Source organism: Mobula hypostoma, chromosome 5, assembly GCF_963921235.1.
Source record: "Mobula hypostoma chromosome 5, sMobHyp1.1, whole genome shotgun sequence".
Taxonomy (NCBI): Eukaryota; Metazoa; Chordata; class Chondrichthyes; order Myliobatiformes; family Myliobatidae; genus Mobula; species Mobula hypostoma.
Window position 1 is genome coordinate 105,791,169 of NC_086101.1, and position 22,539 is coordinate 105,813,707.

Sequence of the window (22,539 nt, forward strand, 5' to 3'; positions counted from 1 at the left end):
TGATTCAGCACAGAGTCAGCCCTTCTGGCCCTTTGAGCTACACCATCCCTGCAACCCTCGATAAACCCGATCAACACCCACCTAATCACGGGACCAATTAACCTACTGTGTATGTCTTTGGAGCGTGGGAGGAAACCGGAGCACCCAGTGAAAACCCTCACATTCAGACTCCTTACAGATGTCGCCACAGTTGAACTCCAAGCTCCGGAAAGCCCTGAGCTATGATAATGCTACTTTACCATGGTGCCCTACCGTTTAGATTGGTGTCTTGGTCAGGGAGGGGTGTAGGGCCAGAGAGGGTCACAGAAACAGGGAGGGGTGTAGGAGCCAGGGAGGGGGTTACAGAGACAGGGAGGGGTGTTGGGGCCAGAGGGAGGGTCACAGAGAGAGGGAGGGGTGTTGGGGCCAGGGAGGAGGTTACAGAGACAGGGAGGGGTGTAGGAGCCAGGGAGGGGTGTTGGGGCCAGAGGGAGGGTCACAGAGAGAGGGAGGGTTGTTGGGGCCAGGGAGGAGGTTACAGAGAGAGGGAGGGATATTGGGGCCAGGGAGGGGGTTACAGAGAGAGGGAGGGGTGTTGGGGCCAGAGACATTTACAAAGGTGGGGAGGGTTTTAGGGGATGGAGGGAGTTACAGAGACAGGGAAGGGCATAGGGACCAAAGGGAGGGGGTCATAGAGGCAGCGAGGGGATTGCATCATGTGGTGGGGAGACGGGGAAGGGGTAGGTGACGGGCACAGAGGCTGCAGGTGGACCATCCCAGAATAGTTACTGGCCCACAATAATCCACCTTGTGCTCCCAAATATGATCTCTAACACCAAAAGAGTCACAGGCATCACTATTTTAATTTTCCTCTCTCTGCCACATGGCAAGCACTGAAGGGAGAGAGAAATGGCCTTCCCCTGCCCCTTGAGTGTCTAACTGGTGGTCCCTGTATGCTGACCCCTGCTCCTCGTCGCTGGCAGGTGAATGGAGTGGACCTGCGGAATGCCACTCACGAGCAGGCCGCTGCCGCGCTGAAAAATGCAGGACAGACCGTGACCATCATTGCTCAGTACAAGCCAGAAGGTAGGACCCGGGGTGAGGCTGGGGTGGGTACAGCTGAGGAGCATGGTGGGGAATGAGGGATGAGGTGGTGAATATGGCCAACGCAACAGTATGATCTGGGAGGTGGGGCAAAGGATGGAGGGTGAGTGTCAGGGTCAGGGCAAGGGCAGAGTGGTGGGGTCTGTCCTTACACTTGCAACCTCATTCCCCGGCACTGCCTAAGGTGGTGACACTCGGGGAACGCGTGCCGTGGAATGAGGGAGCTGCAGGGCCATTGGGAGGGGGGGAGCCCCTGAGCCGCTGGTTGTGCTCACCATTCCTTCCTCACTGCCAGAGTACAGCCGGTTTGAGGCGAAGATCCACGACCTGCGGGAACAGCTGATGAACAGCAGCATTGGCTCAGGGACCAGCTCACTGCGCAGTAACCACAAACGAGTCTTCTACATCCGGTGAGACCAAATCGCCCATCGCTGCCCTGCTGCTCCTCCGGATGGTCTCATCCACCTTACCCACCCCCACCCTTCTCACCCCATCCCTGCCACGCTTCATCTCCCAGTATGCCCCATCATGGCCGTTGCCTGCCTGCACTTTCACTGTAACTGTAACACTTTATTCTGCATTTTCTTTGGTGTGCTTATGGATGGCACAAACAAAAGCTGCCAATCTGTGACAATAACAAATACCAGTGACTTCACAGCATCCATCCAGATCGTTTCACAGCATTGAGACTGAACCAGGGAAAAGCAGTGACAGAATGCAGAATAAAGTGTCACAATTACTGAGAAAGTGCAGTGCAGGCAGATAGTAAGGCACAAGGGCCAACATGAGGTAATAGATAAGATTTTCAAGATTAGCTTTAATTGTCACAAGTACAGTACACTGAAACACAGTGAAATGTGTCATTTACATCAACAACCAGGACAGTCTGCTGGGGGCAGCTCTGAAGCTCTGACACCAACATAGCATGCTCACAATTCACTAACCCTAACCTTGGAACTGGAGCACCCGGAAGAAACCCACACAGTCATGGGGAGAACATACAAACACCACACGGACAGTGGTGTGAATTAACTCTGATCGCTGATGCTGTAAAGCGATTGTGCTTGTCGCTACACACCATGGCATCCAACCATCCATTACAAGGAATATTAGCATGGAGAGCATTGAAACCCCATACAGACAGTGTCAGGAAAAGTATTACACTAGCCCTACACTACCAAGGTAGATTGGGAGATCTAGAGTTCATCTTTATGTTCTAAGAGGTCTTTTCAATGGGGTTAGAAGCTGTCCTGGAGTCCAGCGCTACCCTGTAATCACTCCCTCGTCGACCTGTACCTTGCTCCAACAATACATCCAACCTCTGACCTTCACACATTCCATCTACCATGTCCTGATGTGGCTTGGGTGGAGGGGAATAGAGTCCAGTAGTTGTGTGAGTGGTAGGAGTTGTCTCTCTCAGTGACTGCACAGCCCCATTCTGAAGTAATCTCTGTTCACCTCCGGTTCAACCACAGGGCCCTCTTTGATTATGACAAGACGAAGGACTGTGGCTTCCTCAGCCAAGCCCTCAGCTTCCACTTTGGGGACATCCTGCATGTCATTGATGCCTCAGACGAGGAGTGGTGGCAGGCCCGCAAGGTGCACTCAGATGGAGAAAGCGAGGAGATCGGTTTCATCCCCAGCAAGAGGAGGTATGGCGAACGGCTGTTTGGGCTGCAGGGAAAGGGGGAGTGCAGCCAGATCTTGCGAGTAGCTGGAGGGGCAGCAGAGTCTGATCTCATCACCAACCAGGGGCCTGGAGCCACAGGACCCATTCCTCCATTGGAGTCTTGGGGTGGGGGCGGTTCAGGCACCAAAAATTGTTCCACACAGCACTGTATTTGTAGTTATCGCAAGGACCCAGAGAAGGTTGGACTTCTTTTGGGCAATAGGAGGCTGCTATCCTCAGTCTTCCAGTTACGAAGGGCGGTAGTCACGTGTGTGTGTGTGTGTATACATATGTACGTACCCAGTTGGCAGCTCTCTGCCTCAGGACCCTACAGAGATGCCTGTACACTGAGCACCCTCCAAGGTGGCACTGCTTTCGCTGGGGGCACTGCCCTTAGGAGGATACTCAACTCCTGAAAGAGGGCTTCAGGCACTCTGCTATGTGGGAGCTGCCAGGCTTTTACCAGGAACTATGGCGGGTCTAGAGTCTCCTCCGGTGAAAGGGCTCCTGCGCTTGCAGAGAGTGGCATTCAGGCCATGACAGGGACCACTTTCCATCCCGTTGCAGTGCATGCAGGGTGGCTCTGGTCATGCCAGTCCCTGCTCAACTGGAGGTGCTCACCAGATCCAAAGCCTGAGATTTCCTCTGGGAGCCGGTCCCACACAGCATGAGTCACCTCGTGGAGATACCCACTGTGCCGTCCGCAAAGCACCAAGACAGTTCCTGTACGGGCAGCTCTTGCACACTTTTCACTTTATTGCCCTCGCCTGCTGTTGGCATACACATGGCCATCTGTCTTAGCATTACGTGATGAGAGAGGCCCCCAGTGGAAGGCTCTTTATACAGGGCTTTTCCCCTGTACATTGGGAACCCACAGAATCGGCCATAGATTCCTGATCAGGTTCACTGATACCCCGTCCACCTGTCCTTTCTGTGGACGGGGGGAGTCATGTCTACATGGAGTGTGAGAGGTTGCAGCTCCTGTTTGAATATCTGAAGGGGCTGCAGTACAGCCCCACACTCCTAGTTTATGGGCACCCAGTACAGGGGTGGGGTGAGTGGGGGTCTGGTCACTCAGAGGATATCCTGTAGCTTGCTCCTGGGCCTGGCCAAGGTGGCCATTTGTGGGTCCAGGTAGTGGGGCTGTCGAGTGCTGTACCTAAACCGACTCCTGCCCCTTTTCTGGTGCCACATTTAAACCGGGGTATCCTTGGAGAGTGAGCATACAATCATTATGGGTTCAGTGGGGGATGGCCGGGAATGGTGGGTCCCCTGGGGAATTGAGTGCATTATAGATGGTAGTAACTGTAATTTAAATTTAGTAACTCTATTGCAAACCCTAATCTTTGCATGTCTTTTGTATTTGAATAAAGTTTTGTATATTTGTTTTAAAAAAAGGTGACAGTACAGAAGGAGAGTCATACAATGGGAGGGGTGATATTGAGGGAGTGTCACACCCTCTGGGGTGATACTGAGCGAGGGACAGTGCTGAGGGAAGGTCACACTGTGGGAGGGGCATTCTCTCACTCATGAACTGTGGTGTCAATGACTGTTTGTTTCAATTGCAGGGTTGAGAGGAAGGAGTGGCCGAGACTAAAGGGCAAGGAACGGGTAAGGAAGGTGTTGGGTTCAGCCTGTGGTGAGGATGGGGGGATGAGGGGTGTTGTCAATGCCATTGAAGGGTCTCTCCTCTGATGCTGCTGTATCTGCCGAATTCCCCAGCTGCTTACTGCTTGTTGCAGATTCCAGTATCCGCAGTTTCCTGGTCTGCTGATTTGAATGAAAACCCTCCCTTTTGATGTTGGAACCATTTAGTTGGGTCAGTCTGTGTCTGTGGGGGTGGGGGAGCAGGGAAATGGCACTGGGCCTGCTTCAGGTAAAAGATCAGATTCGTTTGTCACCTGTACATCAAAGCATACAGTGAAATGTGTTGTTTGTGTTAGGGTTATAATATGAGGAGTGTTTGATGGCTCTGAGCCTCTACTCACCGGAATTCAGAAAAATGAGGAGGGGACCTCCATTGAAATCTATCGGATGTGGAGAGGATGTTTCCTATGATTTGGGGGGGGGGGGGCGGGAGCCAAGCCCAGAGGACACAGCCCCAGAGTAGAGGGATATCCATTTAGAACGGAGGTGAGGAGGAATTTCTTTAACCAGGGAGTAGTGAATTTGTGGAATTAATTGCCACAAGTGATTGAGCAGGCCAAGTCACTAGGTATATTTAAGGCAGAGGTTAATAGATTCTTGATTAGTCAGGGCATGAAGAGATATGGGAGAAGATAGGAGACTGGGGCTGAGGGAAAATGGATCAGCCATGATGAAATGGCAGAGCAGACTTGATGGGCCAGATGGCTTGCTTCTGTTCCTTTATCTTATGATCTAACCTGATGATATGCTGGGGGGTAGCCTATAAGTGTCGCCACACTTTCCAGTACGACATACCATGCCCACAATGTTTCGTGGAACTGCACACAGATATGTGAGGTGGGCTTCTAATATTGGACTACACCAGTTCGGGTCTTGACCTTCCTGATGAACGGATCTCCAACTCCAATGATAGGCCCTCGTGGCCCATTGCCAGAGCCTGGAGTCAATCCATCTTTTGGGTCTGTTTCGTCAGTTTTCACTGAAGGGGAAGAACTCTGATCTTTTTGGCTTCAGGCACTTGGGATCCAGCAGTCGGACTGCAGAGGCTCTGGGAAGATAATGTCAGTGTGTAGGAGAACACTTGGATTTAGTGATCATAATTCCATCCATTTCAAGATTATTCAATGTTGTTCCGCTGTTTAAGAAAGGATCTAAGCATAAACTAGGAAATTATAGGCCAGTGGGTCTGACATCAGTTGTGGGTAAGTTTTTGGACTGTAAGTTACTCTAGGGACTGGATATATAAGAATTTGGATAGACATAGACTGATTAAGGATAGTCAGCATGGTAGGTCATGTCTAAACAATCTTATAGAGTTTTTTTGAGGAAGTTTACCAGGAAAGGGGATGAAGGCAAGGCAGTGAATGTTGTTTACGTGGAACTTAGCAAGGCATTTGACAAGGTCCTGCATAAGAGGTTAGTCTGCATTAAATTCCATCTGCCATTTTTCCAGATGATGCAGATCCCACTGCAAGCCTTGATAGCCTTCCTCGCTGTCCACTACACCTCCAGTCTTGGTGTCATCTATTAATTTGCTGATCCACTTGACCACGTTATCGGTCACTCGGCATTCAAGGTGAAGTAGTAAATTGGATTAGACATTGGCTTTGTGGGAGAAGCCAGAGAGTGGTAGTAGATGGTTGCCTCTCTGACTGGAGGGCTGTGACTAGTGGAGTGCCGCAGGGATCGGTGCTGGGTCCATTGTTGAAAAGAGATTCAGTGCTTTCCCGGCGTATATGCCAAATAAACTCTCCTCAAGCTTCCAGCCTGCTACAAGTATTGATTATAACCAATGTTTTGATGACAAACTCCACTCTCTTCATCTTACTTGATGAAGATAGCGGAGTTTGTCATTTAAACATTAGTTATAATTGATGCCTGTACCTGGCTGGAAGCCCAAGAAGAGTTTATTTGGATCCGTTGTTTGTCATCTATATCAACAATGATAATGTGGTCAACTGGATCAGCAAATTTGCAATTACACCAAGATTGGGGGTGAAGTGCATAGCGAGAAGTGCTATCATGGCTTGCAGAGGCATTGGCTGGAAAAATGGGTGGAAAAATTGCAGATAGAATTTAATGCAGACAAGTGCAAAGTTTTGCATTTCAGTAGGACTAACCAGGGTAGGTTTTACACAGTGGGCGGTAGGGCACTGAGGTGTGTGGTAGAATAGAGGGATCTGGGAATACAGGTATATAATTCATTGAAAGTGGCATCACAGGTAGATAGGGTTGTAAAGAAAGCTTTTGGCATATTGGCCTTCATAAGTCAAAGTATTGAGTACAGGAGATGGGATGTTATGTTGAAGTTGTATAAGATATTGGTAAGGCCTAATTAGGAGTACTGTGTGCAGTTTTGGTCACCTACCTACAGGAAAAATGTAAACAAGGATGTTGCTGGCTCTGGAGGACCTCAGTTATAAGGAAAGATTGAATAGGAAAGGACTGTATTCCTTAGAACGTAGAAGATTGAGAGGAGGTTTGACCAAGTTATACAAAATTATGAGGGGTATAGATAGGGTAAATACAAGCAGGCTTTTTCGACTGAGGTTGGGTGAGACTACAACTAGAGGTCATGGGTTAAGGGTGAAAGCTGAAATATTTAAGGGAAACATGAGGGGAAATTTCTTCACTCAGCGGGTGGTGGGAGTGTGGAACGAGCTGCCAGTGCAAGTGGTGCATGCGACCTTGATTTCAATGTAAGTGAAGTCTGGATAGGTACGATAATAGTAGAGGTATGAAGGTCTATGGTCTCAGTTCAGGTCGATGGGAGTAGGCAGCTTAAAGTTTTGGCATGAACTAGATGGGCCAAAAAGCCTGTTTCTGTGCTGTACTTCTATATGACTATAATTAGAGAAGGCTAGGTCAGGTCCTCTGTTTAAGATTCTAAAATGGAGAAAGCCCAATTTTGGTAGTATCAGAAGGGATCTGGTAGATGTGGATTGGGTAGGTTGTTTTCTGGTAAATGGATGCTTGGTAAGTGGTAGGCCATCAAAGGTGAAATATTGAGAGTACAGAATCTGTATGTTCCTGTGATCACAAAAGACAAGGCTTATGGAGCCTTGACTATCAAGGGATACTGATACTGGTAAAGAAAAGGTAGTATTCATCAGGTATAGGCAGTTAGGATCAAACGAGGCACTTGGAGTAACCATCTAACCATATAACAATTACAGCACGGAAACAGGCCATCTCAGCCCTTCTAGTCCGTGCCGAACTCTTACCCTATCTTAGTCCCCCTGACCTGCACTCAGCCCATAACCCTCTATTCCTTTCCTGTCCATATAGCTGTCCAATTTAACTTTAAATGACAACATTGAACCTGCCTCAACCACTTCTGCTGGAAGCTCGTTCCACACAGCTACCACTCTGAGTAAAGAAGTTCCCCCTCATGTTACCCCTAAAATTTTACCCTTTAACTCTCAACTCACATCCTCTTGTTTGAATCTCCCCCACTCTCAATGGAAAAAGCCTATCCACGTCAACTCTGTCTATCCCCCTCATAATTTTAAATACCATCTATCAAGTCCCCCCTCAACCTTCTACGTTCCAAAGAATAAAGATCCAAGTAAAAGAAATGCAAGAGAATACTTTAAAGGGAGATTAGGAGGGCTAAAGAGGGTTCTAGCAGTTAAGGTGAAAGTGAACCCCAAGGGCTTTTTCAGTACTGGGGCAATTTACAGCAGCTAATTAACATACATCATTGGGATGTGGGAGGGAACCAGAGCTCCCGAGGGAAAGACACATGCTCACAGGTAGAGCATACAAACTCCACATAGACAGCACTGGAGGTCAAGATCAAACCTGGGTCTTTGGGGTTGTGAGGTTCACCTGCTGCTCCACCCGATTCACATGCTCTTGATACAGATTCCCGAGAGAGCATCGCTTCCGAGCAGTGACCTCAGCAGACTAAAGCACAAGGCATGCAACTGAATACTGAGGTCAGCCAGAGCAGGTGCTTGCGGTTTGGCAGCTGGGAAACGTTGGACTTGTGGCTTCTTGGTGAGAACCTGCCGGGAGTGCAGCTGTTGGATGGAAGGGCAGGTGAACAATAGTTGCCCTCGTCTAATGACCCATAGAGCATGCTGGAGGAACATAGCAAGTTAGGTAGCTTCTATGCAGAAGAATAAAAAGTCAATGTTTCATAAGGAGGAAGAGACCCTATACAGTACAGATTGGGGGACTGCTTTGTTTAGCACTTTTGCTCCATTCGCTACAACAGGCAGGATTTCATGGTGGCCACCCATTTGAATTCTCCTCCCATTCCCATTCTGACATGTCAGTCTTCCTCTACTGCCATGAAGAGGCCAAACTCGAGTTGGAGGGGCAACACCTCATCTTCCACCTGAGTAGCCTCAAATCTGCTGAATGAACATAGATCTGTCTATCTTCTGGTAACTTCTTCCTCCTTCCCCTTCTCTCTTTTCCTATTCCCCATTCTAGCTCTCCTCTTACCCCTTCTCTTCTCCATCACCTCCCTCTGCTGCCTCTCAACCTTCCCTTTCTTCCGTGGTCCACTGTCCTCTTCTATCAGATTCCTCCTTCAGCTTGATGAAAGGTCTTGGCCCAAAATGCCGACTGTTTGTTCTCTCCATAGATGCCTCCTGATGTGCTGAGTTCCTCCAGCTTTTAGTGTATGTTCTTCTTCAGTCCTTTACCTCTTCCACCGATCCCTTCCCAGCCGCTCACTTCATCACCTCTCCCCCATACACCCACCTTCTCCCTCACCTATCACCTGCCAGCTTGTACTCCTCTCCTCTTCCCCCCCCGCCCACCCACCTTATTATTCTGGCTTCTGCACCATTCCTTTCCAGTTCTGATGAAGGGCCTTGGCCCAAAATGGCGACTGTTTATTCCTCTCCATATACGCTGTCTGACCGGCTGAGTTCATCCAGCACATTGGGTGTGTTACTCTGGATTCCCAGCATCTGCAGAATCTCTTGTGTTTATGATTTGCCTCTTCTAATGAACTCTCTGCTTCCTTTCTGCTGCCCAGGACATTCCTGGTGTTGGAGACGTGGGTCTACAAGGTGAGCTGTGATGTGCTGCTTAGGTTTCTAGCTCCTTCACTGGCCCTTGGGACGGGTTTCAGTCCACCTAAGTGTCCATATTTTCTTTGGACACTTTCCCACCCCTATGTTCACCTCCATCCAAACTTGTGCTCTCAGCTGTGGGGGCAACTCAGCGTCGATCTGCCTCCCTACAGTCCTGAGCACACAGCTGGGCTGGGGTTAGGTGCTAGGGAGGGTTCAAGTAGCAGCCCATCCCCTCTCACTGTGAGGCCCCTGGCAGGACAAATATTTGCTGTTGCCCGTATCTGTTCTCTACCGTCTCTGTACCTACTCACTCTGAGACCTCTTCACCCATTGGTCCAGTGCTCTCCAATCCCAATGACTTCCTATCACACCTTCTTCTACTGTTAACTCTATTGTTTCACCCCTCTCTATCTCTGTAATCCCTACATCCCTCGTTACCTCTGTCAACACCCCCTTCCCCCGGTCCAGCCCCTACACCCTCCCCGCCTCTGTAACCCTCTCTGCCCCCTACACCCGTCTCTATGTAACGCCTTGCAGCCTCTACATGCCATCCCAAATCTGTAACCCCATCCAGTACGTACACACCTTCCCAGCTCGGTGATTCCCTCTGGCCCCTACACCTAACCCCCTCCTGGTCTCTGCACTCCTCTCCATCTCTGTAACCCACTTTGGCCCCTACACACTTCTCTGTCTCTATGAAACATCCCTCCCCAATTCTTCCCCCCACCCCATCACTGTGACCCTCCACCAGATCCTGCTTTCTCCAGGATACCAACGCAGTACTTATTCCTACCTCTCTGACCATTGCACCCTAGTCTCCGGAATTCCCTCTCCCCTGTTAATCATTCCAGTGCAGTCCCTTCTCACATGTCGGATTAGCTGGGGCTGGAGTGTGTAAGCGGCCATGTCTCACCCTCTATGTGGTTCATGCTCTCGGCTTCGGGTGATGAGTGTGACATGTCACCTAACGTGTGGGCCTTCCCCACAGGGAGCCGTGACGATCGGGTTTTGAGCTACGAGGCGGTTGTACAGATGGAAGGTGAGTGAGAGATGCTGACCCCTTCATGTTCCAGCCTCTCAGCATCTGGTGACAGTGTCCCATTGCGGGAGGGGTGGTGCTGAGGAAGAGCCACTATGGGAGGGGTAGTACTGGGGGAGGGTCACTGTGGGAGGGGTGGTGCTGGGGGAGGGTCACTGTGGGAGGGGTGGTGCTGAGGGAGAGTCATTGTGGGAGGGGCGGTACTGAGGGAGGGTCACACTGGGGGGGGTGGTACTGAGGGAGGGTCACACTGTGGGAGGGGCGGTACTGAGGGAGGGTCACACTGTGGGAGGGATGGTACTGAGGGAGGGTCGCAGTGTGGGAGGGGTGGTACTGAGGGAGGGTCGCAGTGTAGGAGGGGTGGTACTGAAGGAGGGTCCCACTGTGGGAGGGGTGGTACTGAGGGAGAGTCGCACTGTGGGAGGGGCGGTACTGAGGGAGGGTCACTGTGGGAGGGGTAGTACTGACATACCACCCTGGGAAGATAGAGCAATACAGCACAGGAACAGGTTGTCCATCTCCCTCTCGGGTGAATATCGAAGATTCACTCGTTATGATTTATTATCAGAAACAGAAGGAACTTTCAGAGCCAAAGGGACAGTCACCATCTCCAAACCCAGTGTATGTACAGCCAAGTTTGTACTGTGCTCAGGACGACACCCAGTGTGCGGGTGTGGGTGGTATCTGTGTGTGGGATTGTCAATGTTTGCATGCAGGGTATGTGTGCTTGCTTCGCAACATTGGATCAGTGGGATCGCTGGAGGGGATGAATGTCTGTCTGGGGAACTTAAGTCTCTCTGTCCTCCTCCTGCAGTGCACTATGCTCGCCCTATCATCATTCTGGGTCCCACCAAGGACAGGGTGAACGATGACCTGCTCTCCGAATTCCCAGACAAATTTGGATCCTGTGTTCCACGTGAGTTTGACATTGGCCTCTGTCTGATCCCATTACATGTAAACTGCTAGTGTCACAGAGTGGGATCTTGCTTTGTCTGAGCCAGAGACTAGGGTAGAGAAAATTCACAAAGGTCAGCTCACACACTGGGGTCTTTTTTCCGTGAATTTATGCTGAGGGATTCTGGCAACTAACCACTCCATAGGGTCAGTAAATGAAGTGAAACTGCACCAACTTTGCCTGAAGGCAGCAGGAACATATTTAAATGCAGTGAGGGGAGGGGAGTTATTCTCGCTCCCCACAGTGAGGCTGCCAGTGACATAACTCTGCTGTCTCTGTTTGATGGGAATAGTGGGGTAACTCTGGATGAAACATGTGGATTGAACCCAACCCGTCTCTCTTGTTACTGTGCAGATACGACCCGGACCAAACGTGACTACGAGGTGGATGGACGGGACTATCACTTCGTAGCGTCCCGCGAGCAAATGGAGAAGGATATTCAGAACCACAGGTTCATCGAGGCAGGCCAGTACAACACACACCTGTATGGGACCAGCGTACAGTCGGTGCGTGAGGTGGCGGAGCAGGTAATCACTGGGGAATATTCCCAGCATCACCACAGGGTCGGACTGCTGCTGTGCCACAGAACTGGCACGGTCATGTAGTGGGTTTCAGTCGAAGCAAGCAGCTGAGAAGGGAGTGAAGAACTCGGGTAGAAAAAGTCGTTTCTTTTTAAACACTGCTCGGGGAGAAGGGTCTGCACTGTGCAGGCGCGTGACGTAGCGCGCCAAGGTTTAAAAGCAGACCACCATATACAGCGGCCATCATTGTAGCGGCCATCGTCGGAGTGGACTGAGTCAGAGTGGGACGGCTTTGGTTCAACAGGCTTCGGCGAGAACAGGCAGAGGCCAGGGTAGGTTTGGATAATTTTTTTTTTGTTCTGATTATTTAGAGTAGAGAGAATGCCAGGCAGGATGTTGGAATGCTCCTCTTGCAGGATGTGGGAAGTCAGGGAGCCTCCGGTGTCCCTGACAACGACACCTGCAAGAAGTGCATACAGCTGCAGCTCCTAACAAACCGCGTTAGGGAACTGGAGCAGGAGCTGGATGACCTGCGGATCGTTCGGGAGAATGAGGAGATTATAGATAGTAGCTACAGGGAGGTAGTTACGCCAAAGGAGCAAAGCACAGGAAATTGGGTCACTGTCAGGCGAGGGACGAGGAAAGGGCAGGCAGAGCAGGGTTCTCCTGTGGCCATTCCCCTCAACAACAAGTATACCGCATTGGATACTGTTGAGGGGGATGACTTACCTGGGACAAGCTGCAGCAGCTGGATCTCTGGCACTGAGTCTGGCTCTGCAGTGCAGAAGGGAAGGTGGAAAAAGAGGAGAGCGGTAGTGATAGGGGACTCGATAGTTAGAGGTACAGATAGGAGGTTCTCTGGTCGTGACAGAGAATCCAGGATGGTTTGTTGCCTCCCGGGTGCCAGGGTCAAGGATATCTCTGATCGATTGCATGACATTCTGAAGTGGGAGGGTGATCAGCCAGATGTCGTGGTGCACATCGGTACCAATGACATAGCAAGGAAGAGTGAGGAGGTCCTGGAGAGTGAGTATAGAGAGCTTGGTAGGAAGTTGAAAAGCAGGACCTCGAGGGTGGTTATCTCAGGATTGCTACCTGTGCTACGTGCCAGTGAGGGTAGGAATAGGATGCTCTGCTGAGGAACTGGTGTAGGGGGCAGGGTTTCAGATTTCAGGATCATTGGGACCTCTTCTGGGGCAGGTGGGACCTGTACAAGAGAGACGGGTTACACTTGAACTATAGGGGGACCAATATCCTTTCAGGGAGGTTTGTTAGTGCTATTGGGGAGGCTTTAAACTAGATTTGCAGGGGGATGGGAACCAGAGTGCCAGAGCTGACAGTGTGGCTGGGGTGAAAATAAATGATAAAAGTTCAAGCAAATCCGCTAATAGAAAGGTTGTGAGTGCTGGTAAAAATCTTCTGAGGTGTATATATTTCAATGCTAGGAGTATTGCGGGGAAGGCGGATGAGTTGAGGGCATGGATAGACACGTGGAATTATGACGTTATAGCAATTAGTGAAACTTGGCTACAGGAGGGGCAGGACTGGTAGCTTAATATTCCAGGGTTCCGATGTTTCAGATATGATCGAGGCAGAGGAATGAAAGGTGGGGGAGTAGCATTGCTTGTTAGGGAAAATATTACAGCAGTGCTCAGGCAGGACAGATTAGAGGGCTTGTCTACTGAGTCTTTATGGGTGGAGCTGAGAAACAGGAAAGGTATGGCCACATTAGTGGGATTGTATTACAGACCACCCAATAGTCAACGAGAAGTGGAACAGCAAATCTGCAGAGAGATAGCAGGCAACTGCAGGAAACATAAAGTTGTAGTGGTAAGGGATTTTAATTTTCCAAATATTGATTGGGACTCCCATACTGTTAAGGGTCTAGATGGTTTAGAGTTTGTAAAATGTGTTCAGGAAAGTTTTCTAAATCAATATATAGAGGGACCAACTAGAGGGGATGCAATATTGGATCTCCTGTTAGGAAACGAGTTAGGACAAGTGACAGAAGTCTGTGTAGGTGAGCACTTTGGTTCCAGTGATCATAACACCATTAGTTTCAACTTGATCATGGACAAGGATAGATCTGGTCCTAGGGTTGAGGTTCTTAACTGGAAGAAGGCCAAATTTGAAGAAATGAGAAAGGATCTAAAAAGCGTGGATTGGCACAGGTTGTTCTCTGGCAAGGATGTGATCGGTAGGTGGGAAGCCTTCAAAGGAGAAATTTTGAGAGTGCAGAATTTGTATGTTCCTGTCAGGATTAAAGGCAAAGTGAATAGGAATAAGGAACCTTGGTTCTCAAGGGACATTGCAACTCTGAGAAAGAAGAAGAGGGAGTTGTATGACATGTATAGGAAGCAGGGACTAAATAAGGTGCTTGAGGAGTATAAGAAGTGCAAGAAAATATTTAAGAAAGAAATCAGGAGGGCTAAAAGAAGACATGAGGTTGCCTTGGCAGACAAAGTGAAGGATAAACCAAAGAGCTTTTACAGGTATATTAAGAGCAAAACGATTGTTGGGATAAAATTGGTCCTCTTGAAGATCAGAGTGGTCGGCTATGTGCGGAACCAAAGGAAATGGGGGAGATCTTAAATAGGTTTCTTGCATCTGTATTTACTAAGGAAACTGGCATGAAGTCTATGGAATTAAGGGAAACAAGTAGTGAGATCATGGAAACTGTACAGATCGAAAAGGAGAAGGTCCTTGCTGTCTTGAGGAAAATTAAAGTGGATAAATCCCCGGGACCTGACAGTTTGTTCCCTCGGACCTTGAAGGAGACTAGTGCTGAAATTGCAGGGGCCCTGGCAGAAATATTTAAAATGTCGCTGTCTACAGGTGAGGTGCCGGAGGATTGGAGAGTGGCTCATGTTGTTCCTTTTTTAAAAAAAGGATCAAGAAGTAATCCGGGAAATTATAGGCCAGTAAGTTTAACGTCGGTAGTAGGTAAATTATTGGAGGGAGTACTAAGAGACAGAATCTACAAGTATTTGGAGAGACAGGGACTTATTAGGGAGAGTCAACATGGCTTTGTGCATGGTAGGTCATGTTTGACCAATCTTATTGGAGTTTTTCGAGGAGGTTACCAGGAAAGTGGATGAAGGGAAGGCAATGGATATTGTCTACATGGACTTCAGTAAGGCCTTTAACAAGGTCCCGCATGGGAGGTTAGTTAGGAAAATTCAGTCGCTAGGTATACATGGAGAGGTGGTAAATTGGATCAGACATTGGTTCAATGAAAGAAGCCAAAGAGTGGTAGTAGAGAATTGCTTCTCCGAATGGAGGCCTGTGACTAGTGGTGTGCCACAGGGATCAGTGCTGGGTCCATTGTTATTTGTCATCTATATCAATGATCTGGATGATAATGTGGTAAATTGGATCAGCAAATTTGCTGATGATACAAAGATTGGAGGTGTAGTAGACAGTGAGGAAGGTTTTCAGAGCCTGCAGAGGGACTTGGAGCAGCTGGAAAAATGGGCTGAAAAATGGCAGATGGAGTTTAATACAGACAAGTGTGAGGTATTGCACATTGGAAGGACAAACCAAGATAGAACATACAGGGTTAATGGTAAGGCACTGAGGAGTGCAGTGGAACAGAGGGATCTGGGAATACAGATACAAAATTCCCTAAAAGTGGTGTCGCAGGTAGATAAGGTCGTAAAGAGAGCTTTTGGTACATTGGCCTTTATTAATCAAAGTATTGAGTATAAGAGCTAGAATGTTATGATGAGGTTGTATAAGGCATTGGTGAGGCCGAATCTGGAGTATTGTGTTCAGTTTTGGTCACCAAATTACAGGGAGGATATTAATAAGGTTGAAAGAGTGCAGAGAAGGCTTACAAGGATGTTGCCAGGACTTGAGAAACTCAGTTACAGAGAAAGGTTGAATAGGTTAGGACTTCATTCCCTGGAGCGTAGAAGAATGAGGGGAGATTTGATAGAGGTATATAAGATTATGATGGGTATAGATAGAGTGACTGCAAGCAGGCTTTTTCCACTGAGGCAAGGGGAGAAAAAGTTTAAAGGGAACATTAGTGGAGGCTTCTTCACACAGAAAGTGGTGGGAGTATGGAATGAACTGCCAGACGAGGTGGTAAATGCAGGTTCTTTTTTAACATTTAAGAATAAATTGGACAGATACATGGATGGGAGGTGTATGGAGGGATATGGTCCGTGTGCAGGTCAGTGGGACTAGGCAGAAAATGGTTCGGCACAGCCAAGAAGGGCCAAAAGGCCTGTTTCTGTGCTGTAGTTTCTATGGTTTCTGTGGGTAGCTTTACAGCACCAGCAATCAGGTTCCACTCCTGCTGCTGTCCGTAAGGAATTCATACCTTCTCCCCGAGACCGCATGGATTTCCTCCCACTTCCCAGAAACCTATGGTTAGGGTTAGTGAGTTAATAGGCATGCTATGTTGGTGTTGGAAGTATGGTGACACTTGCAGACTGCCCCTGGAACATCCCTGGACTACGTCGGTCATTGATGCAAACAATGGGTTTCACTAATGCTGCAAATCAGCAGGCCAGGCAGCATCTATGGAAAAGAGTAAACTGTTGATGTTTCGGGCCGAGATGCTGATGAAAGGTTTCAGCCTGAAACATTGACTGTTTACTCTTTTTCCATAGATGCTGCCTGGCCTGCTGGGTTCCTCCAGCATTGTGTATGTATTATGATGTATTTCACTGCATGTTTTGATGTTTCAATGTACATATGACAAATAAAGCCAATCTTTATCTCTAAGAAAGGTTTCCTACTATCTACCTCCATCAGTTCTCCCCTCAGACTCCTCCAGTCTAGGGAGAAAGGCCAAAGCTTGTCCTGTCTCAGTCACTGGTGAACCCCTTCTACACTGCATCATATCTTTCCTAAAGTGTGGAAACCACAACTCTACATGATAATCCAGCAGTGGACTCACTGAACATACAACATAGAGCAGCTCTTCGGCCCAGAATGTTGTGCCAACCTTTTAACCTACTTTAAGATCAATCTAACCGTTCCCTCCTACATGACCCTCCATTTTTCTATCATCCATGTGCCTCTCTAAGAATATTTTAAATGTCCATAATGTATCTGCCTCGACCACTACTCCTGGCAGGAAGTTCCATGGGTGCATGGTCTGTGTGATTTTTAAAAAAGTGAACCTCTGACATATCAGTTATACCTTAATCACCATAAAATATGCCCCTCAACCCCGGTATTATGAGGGCAAATTATGAGAGCATTAAGCAGGAACTAAGAAGTGTTAATTGGGAACACCTTTTTTCTGGCAAGTCCACATCAGACACATGGAGGGTGTTTAAAGATCAACTGCACAGAGTACAGGAAAGGTATGTTCCTGTTAGAAGGAAGGAAGGATGGGGGTGGAAAGATAAGAGAACTTTGGATGTCCAAAGAGATGATGAATTTAGTCAAGAAGAAAAAGTATGTAAAACTTCAAAAGTCAAGATCAAATGAAGTACATGAGGATTATTAAAAAAAAACAGAAAATAACTGAAGAAGAGAATTACAGAAGCCAGAGGGGGCATGAAAAGTCCTTGATGAGTAGGATTAAGGTGAATACTAAGGCATTCTATACATACATCAAAAGTAAGAGGATACCTAAGGAGAGGGTGGGACCACTCAAGGATAAAGAGGGGAACATTTGCTTGGATTTGGAGAATGTGAGAGAGGTACTTAATGAGTACTTTGCTTCAGTATTTACCAAGTGTTACATACCCCGTAACTGGGTTGCCAAACCAGCAGAAATGGACCACTTAGTTGGAGTCTGGATTACTGGAACTAAGAAAGTTTTATTAAAGAAATAAGTAACACAGTACTCTAAACGTAAGGATATAAATGCAACAGGTTAGCAATGATAAAACACACATGCACACAGAACTAGGATAATAGGAATCAATCAAGCTCTATCGCAGTCTAGGGGTAAAATGATCTGTCTCAAGTGACGTGGAGTTCAGTTCAGTTTAGTATAGTTCGCGGCAATCACTGTTGTGCTGTTGGAGAGAGAATATGCAAATCGGATTCAGACAGACCTTTGTTCTTCGCAGTTAGCTTTCGGCATGAGCCCTTTTAATATCTTCTGAGGTCACCAACTGTGACCCCTCCGTTCCGGATACGATCATTCTTCTGCAGTGAACCCGGCACCCAGGCAAGGGCAGACACACACACCAGGTTCCCACCGATCGTACCCTTTTCACCCTGTGCGTCTATGGTCGGTCCCACGACCAGACCTCCAAACTCCCACCAACTTGTGGGGGGGGGGGCACATCGCACTTCCAGGGTCTCGTTATCTCGTGGTGTCGTGGTGTGTCTCTTGCCCTAGCGAACCTGTTCCTTTTATCCCGCTGCTGGGGTATCGCCTGTCCGTCAAACTTCAAACAGTTCAGGTTCAAAGCAACCGGTCTGTCAATACTCGGAACTGTGTCTCTTTTCGTTATCTCTCTCCTTTCTCATTAACATTTGGAATGTTTCTCTCTTTGTCTCTCTTATCAGCATCAATCTTCTGATAACTTGGTCTTTTGTCACACAAGAAAAAGGATATGGAGGACCAGGAGATAAGTGCTGAGTGTATAAATATGTGAGGGAGTTTAGAGATTAAGGGGGAGGAAGTGTTGGGCCTCCTATGGAGTATTAAGGTGGATAAGTTCCCAGGGCCTGATGGGATTTACCCCAGGTTATTAAAGGAGGCAAGAGACGAGATTGCTGGGGCCTTGACCAGTATCTTTGTGTCCTCTCTAACCTCAGGCAAGGTCCCAGAGGACTGGCGAGTGACTAATGTTGTACCTCTAGTTACGAAGGGAACAAGGGAAAATCCTGGGAGCTATAGACCGCTGAGACTCACGTCAGTTGGGAGGAAATTGCTGGAGAAAGTTCTTAGGGATAGGATATATGAGTATTTGGAAACTGTGACCTAATTAGGGAGAGCGTGCATGGCAGTTCGTGCCTTACCAACTTGACTGAGTTTTTTGACAAGGTGATGAGAAAGACTGATGCAAGTAGAGCAGTGGAGTTGTCTACACGGACTTTAGTAAGGCATTTTTGACAAAGTCCCTCATGGGAGGTTAATCTAAGTATGAGGTCCAAGCAAATTGCCTGTTTGTATTCAGAACTGGCTCGTGCATGGAAGACAGACGGTAGTACTTGAAGGGAGTTGTTCAAGCTCAGGTTTGTAATTAGTAGAGTTCCACGGGGATCTGTGCTGGGACCTCTGGAGGTCTGTAATTAGTGGGATCTATGCTGAAACCCCTGCTTTTTGTAATGTATATAAATGTATATAAATATGGATGGATGGGTTAGTAAATTTATGGAGTGGAGTTGTGGATAGTGTAGAGAATTGGCAAAGAATACAGCATGATATAGATCATTTGCACATCTGGGTTGAGAAATGGCAGATGGAGCTTAACCCAGATAAATGTGATGTTGCACCTTGGTAAGGCAAATGCAAGGAGGCAGTACACTGTGAGGGCAACATTCTAAACAGTGTTGCTGAGCAGAGAGATCTTGGGATCCAGGTTCATAGCTCCTTGAAAGTGGCTAGACAGGTCAATGAGGTGGTTAAGAAGGCTTATGGAATGCTTGTTTTTATTAGTTGAGGCACTGAGTTCAAAAGTCAGGAGATTACATTTGCAACTTTATAGAACTCTGCTTAGGCCACATCCTCTGTCTTCAATGAGCAAGCCAGTTCTGATCCAAACAGCCAATTCGCTCAACCTTAGGCCCTGCTATAGGAGGGATGTGGAAGTTTTGGAGAGGGTGCAGAAGAGGTTTACCAGGATGTTGCTTGGTTTAGAGGACATGTGCTATCTCAAGAGACTGGATAAACTTAGGTTGTTTTCTCTGAAGTGTCAGAGGCTGAGGTGAGATCTGATAGAAGTTTACAAGATTGTGAGAGGCATAGACAGAGGAGACAGAAATTATCTGTTTCCCAAGGTTGAAATGTCTAATACCGGAGGACACATATTGAATGTGAGAAGGGGTATGTTCATGGGGGACGTGATGGGTAAGTTTTATACTCAAAGAGTCGTGAATGCCAGGAATGCGCTGCCTGGTATGGTGGTAGAGCCAAATATATATTAGAGGCTTTTAAGAGATGTTTGGATAGGCACAGGATACAAGGAAGGTGAAGGGAAATGGACATGGTGTGGATAGGAAGGATTAGTGTCTGGGTGGTTTTGATTTGTTTTTTAGCTGGTTCAGCACAACATTGTGGGCCAATTGGCCTGTTCCTGTGCTGTACTCTTCTATGTTCTAATTTTGAGAGGACTAGAATATATAAACAAGGACGTAGTGCAAAGGCTTTATGAGTCACTGGTGAGGCTTCACCTGGAGTAATGTGAGCAGTTTTGTACCCCTTATCTGTGCTAACATTGGAGAGAGTGCAAAAGAGGTTCACAAAAATGTTTCTGCATTCGAGGAGCATTTGATGGCTCTGGGCTGTACTCAGTGGAATTTAGAAAAATGAGGGGGAATCTCATTTATTGAAACTTATCAAATGTTGAAAGTCAAACATAGAGTGGACGTGGAAAGGATGTTCCCTTTAGTGGGGGAGTCCAGGACCAGAGGGCACAACTTCAGAATAGAAGGACATCCATTAGAACAGAGATAAGGAGGAATTTCTTTAGACAGAGGGTAGTGAATCTGTTTTTATTCATTGCCACACAGCTGTGGAGGCCAGGTCATTGTGTGTATTTAAGGTGGGGGTTGATAGGTTCCTAATTAGTCAGGGCGTGAAAGGTTATGGGAGAAGGCAGGAGAATGAGGCTGAGGGAAATGGCAGAGCAGACTTGATGGGCTGAATGGCCTAATACTGCTCCTATGTGTTAGGCAGAAACCAGAATATGAAAGTGGGGAAGGGGGAAAGAGTACAAGCTGGCAGGAGTCCAGTGGAGGCGAAGGTGCGTGGGTTGGGGAACTAGATGAAGTGGAAGAGGTAGGAGGAATCTAATAGGAGAGGAGAGTGGACCATGGGAGAAGGGGAAGAAGGAGGGGAACCAGAGGCAGGTGATGGGCAGGTAAAAGGAAAAGAAGGGGCGAGAAATTACCGGAAATTAAAGTAATTGATGTTCATGCCATCAGATTTGAAGCTACCCAGACTGAGTATGAGGTGTTTCTCCTCCAACCTATTCCCTGCTCACTCTGCACTCACACAGTAACAACACCTGTCTTTTCCCCACAGGGCAAGCACTGTATCCTGGATGTGTCAGCCAACGCAGTGCGGAGATTGCAGGCAGCACATCTTCACCCTATCGCCATCTTCATCAGACCAAAATCCCTGGAAAACATCCTGTGAGTGTGCACACTGGAGTTGAGGAAGGGTCACACTGTGAGAGGGATGGTACTGAGGGAGGATCATACTGTGTCATGTGTGAGCTGTCTGGAAAAAATTGATTTATTTCAGAAATAAACCCTGAGAAACAGTGACAAGCACAGAGGAAGATGTAGGAGAGAGGTGTCTCATTTTTGGCTGTGGACTGCAGCAGTTTTCTTCTCAGAGCAAGGTGGCTTTCCTGAGGTTGTTGAGTCTGCTCCATCAACAGTGGCTGGTGGCTTGTGAAGGTTCATCTCTGCAACTTTTAGTGAGCTGGAATGTATTTCTCTGGCTGCTAAACCTCTCCCACCTGGCTAGGATGACCAGAAGAGTTTTATGGTTAATCCTTGGACTTTTGTGTGGACAGAGGAGCATTGGGGTGGCCCGGTTGTGCATCGGCAGGGTCAGCGCTGAAGTTTCATCGCACAGACTTTCCTGCCTGTCTGGAGGAGATACCTGTCCTTCCTCTCTTCTCAAAACTGCTCTTTGAAAGACTGCTAAGTGCTGTGACTGTGTTAATTCAGTGACATTTTGATCGCAGCCTTTGTGGGGCTTTAACATGGCGGGCTGCAGCTCCATAATGGCGGGACCTAGTCCCTACACAGGAGCCATAGCTTCTGGTAGAAGAACTCCTTTAGAGCTACAACTTTCAGACTGATAACTCTGTAAAACGTGGTGCAATGCGATAACCCTTCATGATGGAGTGCTGAGAAGTTAGCTATTATGACTTCATCTGTGGGTGGAGATGGACACATTATTGAGATCAGCAAGATGTACCAAAAGTCCCTTTTCTACCTACGATTCGCTAGAGCTGTCCCTGGCCCTGAGTAGGCGTAAAAACGGAAGGGATCTTCATGCTGGTAGAGCAGTAACAGTGACCCTCTGAATGCACCTTCACCTCCTCCCTCAGCTGCTTTCTGTGGGTGAGGTGATGTCGTCGGTCACCCCATACTGCTCAAACCAGACAGAGGTGATTTTGAACATGTGTTTACCTTCCACCGTGTGGTACTTGTGGAGATGGAACAGCCGGGGAGTGCTGAGGGATCTGCTGGACTATAGGCTGGCCATGATGCCACGCCTGCAAGGAGTTTGGACATATTCATAAGAATTACCCTCACCACCAAATCCACCACGGTGGCAGGGGAGGGCACCGCACAGCTCCCCCCACTGTTGCCTCTCCTGCCCCTGTAGGGTGGGGATGAACACAGCACAGTTGGCAAGGTGGGTTGAGGTAAAGGGCAGGAAGAATAAGAGAAAAGAAACATCTCCAGACCTCTCTGCTGCAGGAGAA

The 22,539-nt window shown here is 48.0% G+C and overlaps 1 protein-coding gene across 5 annotated transcripts in view; it reads left to right on the forward strand.

Moving 5' to 3' along the window:
* The window catches only part of LOC134346880 (disks large homolog 4), a 438,117-nt gene that overhangs the window by 406,530 nt on the left and 9,048 nt on the right, over positions 1-22,539 (forward strand). For all 5 annotated transcript variants that reach the window (XM_063048693.1, XM_063048692.1, XM_063048690.1 and 2 more), the window contains 9 exons: positions 963-1,065; positions 1,379-1,493; positions 2,559-2,735; positions 4,321-4,363; positions 9,396-9,429; positions 10,424-10,474; positions 11,289-11,390; positions 11,784-11,956; positions 21,117-21,226. In XM_063048693.1, the coding sequence (XP_062904763.1) occupies positions 963-1,065; positions 1,379-1,493; positions 2,559-2,735; positions 4,321-4,363; positions 9,396-9,429; positions 10,424-10,474; positions 11,289-11,390; positions 11,784-11,956; positions 21,117-21,226 (908 nt within the window). The remainder of the gene's footprint in view (positions 1-962; positions 1,066-1,378; positions 1,494-2,558; positions 2,736-4,320; positions 4,364-9,395; positions 9,430-10,423; positions 10,475-11,288; positions 11,391-11,783; positions 11,957-21,116; positions 21,227-22,539) is intronic.